This window comes from Streptopelia decaocto (genome assembly GCF_964273445.1).
Source record: "Streptopelia decaocto genome assembly, chromosome: 17".
In the NCBI taxonomy this organism is placed as follows: domain Eukaryota; kingdom Metazoa; phylum Chordata; class Aves; order Columbiformes; family Columbidae; genus Streptopelia; species Streptopelia decaocto.
The window spans coordinates 9,087,821-9,098,293 of record NC_138672.1 but is presented as its reverse complement, the minus strand read 5'-3'; the positions used below and the strand labels follow the sequence as shown (position 1 = coordinate 9,098,293).

At 53.8% G+C, this 10,473-nt stretch overlaps 1 protein-coding gene across 3 annotated transcripts in view; it reads right to left on the bottom strand.

Annotated features, from left to right (window-relative positions):
• Window positions 1-3,641: 3,641 nt before the first annotated feature.
• The window catches only part of RXRA (retinoid X receptor alpha), a 103,446-nt gene continuing 96,614 nt past the window's right edge, over window positions 3,642-10,473 (bottom strand). For all 3 annotated transcript variants that reach the window (XM_082067983.1, XM_082067985.1, XM_082067984.1), the window contains one exon: window positions 3,642-8,646. In XM_082067983.1, the coding sequence (XP_081924109.1) occupies window positions 8,499-8,646 (148 nt within the window). In that variant the 3' untranslated portion in view covers window positions 3,642-8,498. The remainder of the gene's footprint in view (window positions 8,647-10,473) is intronic.

The following is a 10,473-nucleotide window of genomic DNA, read 5'->3' as shown; positions in this document are numbered from 1 at the left end:
CAGCTCTGCAGAGCTCCTATATGAGAGATGTGGCTGCACTTATTACAAGGTAGGATGCTTTTATGTTATAAATTAAAAGGTTCAGACAAAATGAACACCAAGAGCTGTGTCCTCAGGAATCACAATGACTCAAACACCAGCTTTTTATAAGAAAATAAATGAAATGACTTGGCTGTTTTACTCATCAGACTGTTCTACCTTTAACAGTATCCTAGCAAACACTTGTGTCTTCATTTAATTTTCTTCAGCCTAATACCCACCATAAAAGAAATACAGCAGAAAGCCCGTCTGATAACTTTAGCGAATTTCCATTTGACCCTCCCCCTGGGTTTTGGGTTGAGTGTTGAGTGAATGAGCTTTAAAAGCATCTTTTCATTTAGTCTTCCACAGCAGAAAATCACTGAGCCAAGAATCATACCTCACTTTGTCAGTAGAAAAACAAGATGTGGGCTTAGTGGAATTGAGTCGTGTTGGAGCACGGTATGGAAAATCTTGCATATAAAACCAAACAAGGTTTCACTGCCAGTGTTGTAAGGGAGAGAGATGCAAAATTTTTGTGGCTAGTATTTCTCGCCTGTGCCTTGGGATCTCAGGCTCTTTGGAAATGAAAGATACTCATTTTAGGCAATGCTTTACTTTAAGCATTTTGTTAACCCTTTGTCACACTGCAAGGAAAAAGTAGGTGCTTGTATTCTTTCAAGGAAATATGAGTTAAAAATACATAAGACCGAACGTTTTGTTGCAGTGGACTGTTGATCTGTGCAAGACATTTCAGAGTCATGGCAAGGAGGAGAGAAGGAAATGTATATTTTTGAGGGCAAAAAGCTGCTCAGCAGATGGGCTCCGAAAGGCCTGAGGTCCATGGCTGACACCGTGGAGCGTGGGAGGGAGGCTGAGCTTCGCTTCACCAACTTCACAGCCTTCCAGGGCGTTGGGAAAAGTGAGTGACAAACCAAAACACCTTTCTTTTTTCAATGGGTTTTTCCGTTCCAGTTATGGGGCTGCCCCAGGCAGGAGGATCGGGACCCGGCCGGGGGGGATCGGGACCCGGCCGGGGGGGATCGGGACCCGGCCGGGGGGGGATCGGGACCCGGCCGGGGGGGATCGGGACCCGGCCGGGGGGGGATCGGGACCCGGCCGGGGGGGGATCGGGACCCGGCCGGGGGGGGATCGGGACCCGGCCAGGGGGGATCGGGACCCGGCCGGGGGGGGATCGGGACCCGGCCGGGGGGGGATCGGGACCCGGCCGGGGGGGATCGGGACCCGGCCGGGGGGGATCGGGACCCGGGCAGGGCTCGCTGCAGTCGGGAGGTGGCAGCAGCACTTTGCTCTTTGCTGGGACGGGCCAGGCCGGACCCCAGGGGCTGCCCGAGGCACCGCGCCCCCCCCGGGGTGGGAATAGCCCCGCTCCTGGGAGCTGTTGACCCACAGGTTTCTCTAAGTTCAGCCCCTGTGCTTCAGCCACCTGCAAACCGAACCACCGTGGGGTCTCCATCTCCGCATCCCACCAGGAAAACAGCTGGAGAACAGCTGGCACATTGCCCCGGGGAGCTGGGGGTGGAGATGGGAGCACGGGGGCAAGGGAGGGTGATCAGCTCAGGTACATCTGCACTGCTCGGAGCCCCAAATTTGGTTTGAACCATGGACCGACCCTGCACCGCGTCCTCTGAGCTGGCTGTGCACTGATCTCCCGCTGCTCCCATCTGGCCACATTTTCACCCACACATGGGTGAGGCGGCGAAGGCATCCTGGGGCACGCCTGGGGGTGGGTGTCTGCACGGCTCGGTGATGCCACGGGAGACCTGTGGAAATGTCACTCGGAAAATGTGATGCAGGAGGCCAAGGTGCCCTTTGCAGCCCCACAACGGGGGGAAGGCTGCCCCGTGGGGGCACAGCGGGACCCCGACCCCGGCCCTGGGGCCAGCTGGGGTGAAAAGGCTACTTGAGAGAGGTCAGGAGGAGAAAACGGACCTGCTTTTCTTTGGCAATTATGAAGTGACAAATGACCAGTGAAAGAGCTCATCTGTCTGTATTTATTTGTAGAGCCCCTTCTCGCTGCAAAACTGAGGCACAGAGCGGACCGGGATCACAGCCCTTCTCTTAAGGATTTCAAAACAGTCTGCTGACACCTCACTCCATCTCTGTCAGCACTGGGGATGTGCAGAAATTAAGTGGCCAGCCTGGTGCCACCAAGCAAGATGGATTTCCAAGAGCAAGCACTTCGAATATGCTCTGTACTCCCCCTCCCATATAGCATCTTCCTCCCTGCATCCCCCCATGCACCCACAGGAGCAGGATGGGGTTTTGCAGGGGGAGCGAAGTCCCCTCCTGATCCTTCACCTCCAAGAGCTCAGGGTTTAAGGAAATCTGGTATGAGGAAGCTCCTGATAAGGCAGAGAGCTCTGGGCTCCTTTGTATGTGCCATCCTGAGCTCCGTGTCCCCACGCTGCTCACAGGGCAAGGGCGAATCCTGCGCACACCCAGTCCCGAGACACAACAAAAGCCCCAAGCCCTTGCGTGTGAGAAATGTTGAATTGCATTACAATCATCTTCTGTTATCAAGGGAGTCAAAACAGGCACTTTGATCCCCGCAGAAGCTGGAGAAACAGTGATGAGTTGGCCAAGGTGCAAATGTCCCCCCTTTCCCAGCAGCAGAGGAGGGGGAGCAGGGGCCAGAGCCAGGTTTGGGGTCTAGGAAAGCCCCCACCTTCCCAGGGGAGCAGCAATAAGCACAGCAGCAATCACCCACAATGAAAACAAAAATAAATCAGTGGCCAGCTTGGCTTTGCTTTTCTTTCTGGTATTAGCATCTTTAAATGCAGAAGCAAACCCAATTTTTAAAGCGGTTTTCGAGCCAGTGGGCCACAGTAACCCCTCCAGCCTGCGGTGCATGGAGCATCCCGGCTCGCTGCACCCCAGGAGATGCGGGGGGAAAACCCCTCGGGGAGAGAGGTCAATATTTACTGTCTAAACACAAACTGCTGCCTGGAGGTTGGTTAACAAGACACAGAATCATCCGCTGTGACAGAAGCCGTCAGATGGGTCAGTACGGCCCGACGGGTGCACCCCCATCCCCGGGGTCTCCCAAAGCGGGTGGGGTGGGGTTGGGCAGTGTCCCCACGCTGAGGACCAGCACACGGATAATCCCCCCAAGCCCTTCCCTGCCCTCCGCCCACCACCTCCCATGCCTTCCCAAATGAAAAAATATTGCGGCCAGGTTAGGAACACACGGATCGTCACTAACCAAATTGAAACTCTTATTTTCCTCCTCTATTTGACTGGCTCCACAGCCGCTGGGGGAGGATTGATCTCGGCTGTAAACCCAAGAGCGAGTTCAATCTTGTTTGTACCTGGCAACAAACCCAGGTTAAGCTCAGGCCAGCGCCAACGGCTGCACCGAGTCAGCGACGGGACTGCAGGAGGGATGGCGGCTGGAAAACAGCCCCTGTCCCCCGAGGTCATCGATACGTCCCTGTCACCAGCCTGGGGGCCTGTCTGGTGGCCCCCGTGCTCTCAGGACGTGTCCCCAAATCTGATGCTCCCCCCAAAAGCCCAGTAGCACAGGGACTGTCCCTATGGGGGGGACCTGAAGGACTAACCCAAGACACACCGGTGAAGAACAAAACAGGACTTGGACTAGGTTATATTTTAAAATGCTCATATATTTTCTTTCTTTTATTTTTTTTCCTCCTTTTTTCTTTTTCTTTTTTTTCTCTCTTTTTTTTTTTGTTTTTTTTTTTTGTTTTTTCCACAATTCTAATACAATTGTTCATCAAAATTCGGGCGTTTCCAGCAGCAATTCTTGTGTTTTTTATTATTTTTTTTCTTTTTTTTTTTTTTTTTAAGTGAATAATAATATACGGTAGTGATTTCACAGTAAAACAGACCTGCGGGAACGCCGGATATACGTGACAAAAGACAACCCCAGATCAGCCCGTCCCGCCCTCCCCCCCCCGCCCCCGAAAAGGATTTTGGAAGTGGGGGAAAAAAATAAAAAGTTCATTCAAAAAAATGATTTCAAAAGAGATTTCATATAAAGCCTTTAAAATACGGTCAAAACGTTCTCCCTCTCCTCCAGATCCCTGCGGTTGAACATTTACAGAGAGGAAGAGAGAGAGAGAAATAGAGAGAGTTCATAACAATCTCTGTAAAAGAAACAAAACAATCCAGAAAGAAAATATCCAAGAATACGTAAGGGATAAAATTACATTTGTACAAAAATAGATTTTTAACTTTATTGATGCTTTAGATAGTTTTCCTTATCTTTTCTCTTTTTGTCATTCTAAATTTTAATGTATTTTACTGTTTTAGCTATGCATCCCATAGCCAAGGCATCCATCACTAAGTATTGGGAATTGCTAAAGCTATTTTTACTCAAAACCACCTGCTGCTCAAAAGGAAAACAAAAACAAAACGAAAACAAACCAAAAAGGCATCTTAAAATAGATGCAGTTCCTTTGTCTCGAGGAATAAAGATCCAGATTTGGCATCTGCCAATTCAGAAAGGGCTTCGGATACAATGTACTCACATGAAGCAAAAAAAACCAAAACATATAATAAAGGCAAGAAAAAAAATAGGAAAAAAGAATCAACTTAAACAAAAAAACAAACAAACACAAAAAGTCTGTAATTGCTACGGTTATAATATATGTATATGTGAGTGAGGATATTTATACAGTGTATATATCTACAGTACATACATGTATACACACACACATATGTCTCAACTTAAACCAGCTCATGCACGCTTGTCACTGATGGGGACAGCATCAGCTCTTGAGCCACCGTCACCCCGTTTGGGCGCAGGAGCTGCCCCAGCTAGCGATGGCACCGCTCGTGTCCCCAGGGTGGGCACCGAGGACGGGGGGGACACCGGCTGCAAAGTGCAGAGAAGCTGCTGGCGAACTCATGGGGGATCAGTTTGGCCTCCGAACCCCCACCCCCGGGCGCTGGGGACATGAAGGTCCTTTGCCTGTCACTCCGCCCCTGGGGCCCCAGCTGGTGGTGATGCTCAGCCCCGGGGTGCTGAGGGATGCTCGGGGAGCTCCTGCATCCTCGGGGGTGCTGCTGGGTTGGGGTCAGGGCTGGGTTGGAAACGTGCACACGCAAGAAGGCAGCGAGAACAGCCAGGGTGGCAGGTGGGGTGGCTGAAAAGCTGATGTTTGTGCTATCTTTAGAAAATTAAAGATTGTCCCACCAACAAAAAGGAATTAAAAAACCCAAAAATAATTAAAAAATAGATCACCCTAATCAAACCAGATTTTTGCAAGAGTACTAAGATCCGGTTAAATGAAAGTCCTACCTCTCTAGTGAATAATGTGCCTTTTTTTTTTTTCTTTTACCCATGTATCACCTCTCCAAACAAGCATGTAGTATATTTATCATTATTACGATGAGGACAACAAAAAAAAAAAAGTCTAAAGTGAAAAAGAATACAAATGAAAGACTCAAACTCATGCAAAAGCACGTTGCTTTAAGGCTGCTGTGGCAGATGTTACTGGACGCACAGAAGTTTCTCCTTCTGCAGGGGAGGGCTGGGCTGGTGAGAGAAGGAGCACAGGGGGGCTGGGGGCTGGTCACAATCACCAGAGCTCTACTGAAAGCAATGGAGTTGAGTTACAGCAATGCAGGGGCTCCCTCGACACCTCCCGAAAATGGGAAGCCCAGGACAACGCTCAGCCTGTCCCCAGAATGAAGGAATTGAGGCCAAGCACTCCTCCGGCAGGGAAACTGAGGCACGGGGACACATGTCCTGACTGAGAGCACCAGCCCGCAGAGCTGTCCCCTTTGCACCACACTGTTTGCTGTGGACACCCCCTTGCTTGTGGCATTTTATCTTTAGCGGGTCAAATGCTAACTGGGATGGGATGGGATAAGAAGGGATGAGATGAGATGTGATGGGATGGGATGGGATGGGATGGGATGGGATGGGATGGGATGGGATGGGATGGGATAAGATGGATGGGATGGGATAAGATGGATGGGATGGGATAAGAAAGGATGAGATGGATGGGATGGGATGGGATGGGATGGGAGCCACCACAGCTCAACACCCAGCACCAAATAGCCCCTTCTGAGCCACCAATCAGGAAAAACGTGGTTCCACCCAACTGAGAAGGACAGCGGGTTTATTCCAGTGCAATGTCCACCCACTCTTTCACAAAGCGCCCTCACTCTCTCCAGCCAGCTCCTCCAGGCTCCTTTCCACCAGCAAGAGCTGGGCCAGGGGCTGGTTTGGCTCAGGGCTGAGCTAAAACCTCCCGGCAAGCCCCCCCGGGGGCCGCGCCAGCCTTACGCTGGCAAGGAATGGCATCCTCGTGTTTACTGGCACCCTTTACATATTTCGTTTCTCTTGCCTAGTTTTCTTGGCAAATTCTTGCAGGGTGAAGCTGTTTAATAATATTTTTGGCGGCATGCAGGCTGCTGGAGAAACACAGCCAAAACACTTTCCCTGCCGCCGTGGATTTGCCACTTCAGGCCAGCCTAAGGGAAAGTTACGACCTGAAATCCCAAGGATTTATTTAGCAATGAGACGGCCTGGTTAACAGCAGGGGATGGAGCTGGGGACTTGAGCTGCCAGGCGTGATGACAACAGGCGGGTGACAACTGTGTCCCCTCAAAAACAGAGGTGGGAGCTGGTGGGCACTGCTCCATTCCCCGCCAGGCACAAAGATGTTTGAGGAGCCAGCTGCCACCCACAGGGAGCGAGAAATACCTTTGGGACCTAACACTTTGCCATTGTAAAGCACAAAAGACACGAAAGCGGTGGGGAAGCCCTTGGCCCCAGGCCAGTTCTTGGCTCTGAGCACCCACCCCATGGTGTGTTCAGGACAGTCCGTCCTGCCAAGGGGGGAAAAAACCCTCCCCAACATCCCTCACCGCTTGCTCTGCCTTTTTATCTTTCTCTAACTCATTTTCTCAGTGGGGCTCCGGAGCCACCTGATGAGAATGAAACGGGGATGTGAAAGAGAAATACGCCCTGGCTGGGGGATCCTGCCCTGTGGGATGTGGGTACGTTCCTGGTACCGTGTCCCCAATCCCCAAAAAACCTGTCCATCTCCCTGTTGTCACATCAAGGCTCAAGGAAAGGACTGTGCAAAATCCAAAGTGCTTTCGGTGCTCTCAGCATCCTGGACAGGCTGCATCCCCCACCCAGGCAGCACCTCTCAGCCCCTGCATCTCTGCCCAACAGGGGAGATTAAGGGGACGCCTGTTTTTGCTTCACCACTAATCAACAACCACAATTACCAGCCTAGCCAAGCTAATTGTTGCCTTGCAGTGTTTTGCATGGCAGCTGCTGAATCAAGAGGTGCTGGCCCAGCAGAAATCCCTGTGGTACCCAGGGATGCTGTGTTCCTGCAACACAGGCACAGAGCATTTGTCCAAGCCCACCCCATCAGCTGGAAACACCCCTCCAACCTCACTGAATCAAATCAGGACTGAAAAAGCAAGAAGGAGCCATTGCCAACACGCCAGCTCCTGCTCCTCCAACGCAACAGCCGGTGCAATGAAGGCTGGGGCTGGCAGGAGGGCTGGACCGAGCCTGGAGCGGGGCCGTGCCGGGATGCTGGGAGCAGAGCTGAGGGCAGGGGTCCAGCAAGACCCCGCGGGCTGGGGAAGGGCGACGCCGAGCCCCTGGCAGCCTTAAAGCAAGTGCTCCAGCCGGCTGTGTCCACATGGCAGCTCCACACCCGGCACAGAGGCAGCTTTGGGCAGAGCACGATGCCCGGCTGCCCTCCGGGATGGCAAGGGGGGATTTTTCAGGTGCTGCCACCCACGGGACCCTCTGCACAGAGGAAGAAAGGGCAGTCCAGCCACCCACGCCACCAGTTGCCTCGTTATTTGAGGGGGGATAAAGCTCAATCCCAAATCCTCTGCTTTTAACTGAAAGGAGAAGGCTCTGCGTGGCCACGGGTGACTCATCCACAGGGCACGGGCTGCCTCTCCAGCCTGCCCCTCCCTCCGCGAAGTAACTACCGAGACTACTAATAATAGTTAGAAACCAAAAATAGATTTTTTTTTTTTTCCTCTTTTTCAAAAACTCCATCCTCTGAAAACAGCCAGCTGCAGTCCGGCAAGTTCAAGCACTCCCCTCGGCCTGTCCAAACCCCAGTGCCCCAAGGGCTGGGACCGTCCCTGTCCCCATTCCTGCCCCGGGGGAAGCCCGGCCGGTGGCTCACCCCAAAACACATGGCACGGTGGGGAGCGGGGCAGGGGCGCGAGCCAGGGCGGCGGGCGGCGAGCTCTCTCCACTCCAACTTCTCTACATCTAGCGCAGGGAACCAGCGAGCAGGTCTTGAGATGCAGCAGTGACAGCAAACGGACAAGGGTGAAGGCAACAAGGAGGCGAGGACGGCGGGGGGGTCACCCCGGATCAGACGGTGCCTCCAGCGCTGGGGACAGGAGGGAGGGACGGGCTGGGACGGTGGTGGAGGAAAGCAGAGGACGGGGCCCCGCGGGACCCCGGCCGGGCGAGGGACTGACCCAGCAGCAGTTCTTTAAGTCATTTGATGGGGCGCTTCCAGCATTTCCATCAAGAAGGTGTCGATCGGCGTGTCGCCTATTAGCTTGAAGAAGAAGAGGTGCTCCAGGCATTTCAGGCCGATGGACCGGAGGGCTGGGAGACGGAGCAAGAGCTTTGCGAACCTGGGGACGGGAGACATGACATGGTCAGACATCCCACCGCAGCCCCGCTTCTGTCCTGACCCCCAAAGCTGCTGTGGCCGCTCCTGCTCAGACACAACCTCTTCTGCTACCTAAGCCATGGGGCTGCACCCAGAGCTGTGCAGAGAAATCATTAATTATATCCCCAGCCTTGAAGATCGGGCAGCTACAGTGGCTATTCACAACAAACGTGCTGATAGCTGAGCTGGAACAGTAAAATAAGAAATGAAAGGCCACCCCTGCAGCGAGGTGCGCCACTGGCTCCGTCCATCCGTGTCACCGTACAGTGAGCACCCCGAGATGCCGGTGGGGTCCCAGGGAGCGGTGAAAGCAGCTTCAGCAGCTCCATCTTCAGTCAGGGAAAAGGGGAGGGGATGCTGGAAGGGTCAGCTGGCGCTTTGCTTGGTGACGCCGCTTTCCTGAAGGCTCCAGGCATCTCCAAGGCAGCTCCATCAGCCGCCACTCGGGCTGCTCGCTGCCCTGGGGGCTGCTGGTGCTGCAGAACCCCGAATGACAGCCCAGCTGGAGGCACCTCGGGAGTGAAGCCGATGGAAGGAGACAAGGGCTTTGATGCAAAAGCTGGAAGGAGCGCTGCAAACCAGGCGGGACACGGGGCGCTCCCCTCTCCCTGCCCAGCGCGGGGCTCCAACAAGCCCCAGCCGAACAAAAGCCCATTCTCCCAACCCGCCCTGCCCAGCAGATGCTTGTCAGGTCTCACCGCGATGCTGGCAGGCAGGAGGGCTGCGAAAGATGGCAGGGGAGAGCCGGGGGACTGGGGAGAGCCAGCAGTGCTGCTGGAGCTGGCTGGAGTGAAGGAGATGAGCCCAAGGGCCAGCCAGCCATGCTGGGAAAAGGCTGCTCTGTGTTGGGCTCCAAGGGTGGCAGGAGGCTGCAGAAATGGGAAAAAGCTACTGGCTCCTACAAAGATTCTCCTGAGGACCCCACAGTGCCCCCGGGCACCCCCCCTGCCCGCACCCCGGGGGTGAAACACTGCGGGATGTTGCCTCCCTGCTCTCAAAATGGGGAAAAGGTCCTTTAACGGCCGGGAACGCGTTTTATTTGTTTTTACTGCTGCACAATCAGGGCTGGAACATAAGCAAAGGCCGGAACCAGGCTGGGGAGAAGGAGACTTTCTAGAAAATACACATAGAGAGACATGCATAAACATACAGATATTATACATGCATGCACACTTCTCTCTTTTTTTTTTGCTGAGCTGGCGAGAACGGTGGGAGCAGAGCCAGGAAAAACAAATCAGTCCTACCATCCCATTCAGGAAGTTTCACTTTAAACCAAACCAGATGATGGCTCCAGCCCTTGGATACGTTTAACTGTGAGATAACCAGCCCGCAGCACGACATGCCAGGGCTGTGACCGGGAGGGGAGAAAACAGCCCCGATTTTCCCCGCGGCTGCTCGGTGTCACGTACACGCCGAGCCCTCCTCGCAGAGAAGCAGGGGGTGGCATGGGGGTTTTTCGTAGGAATGCCTCCCTCTGTCTCGCTGCTGTAGAGAAGTAAGTTCCCCTTTGGTGTTTACATGGTGCTGGCAAGCTCTCGGTGGCCGGGGACAAGGCTGAAGTCACACACCGAAGGGCACGTGGAGCGGTGGGGAAGCCGCGGAGCAGGGGAAGGCGCCCGCCGCGGGCTGGACCCGGCGTTTGCTCAACCACAGGAAGAACTTGTTTGCAGCCCCAGATGGTGATCACATTGTGCCATGAGACCAGGAGGATGGAAAGAGCTCCCGAGAGCTTTGTTTAGCTCTTGTGCAACTCTGGATTCCCAGCCCACAAGTTAACCCTCCCGAGCCA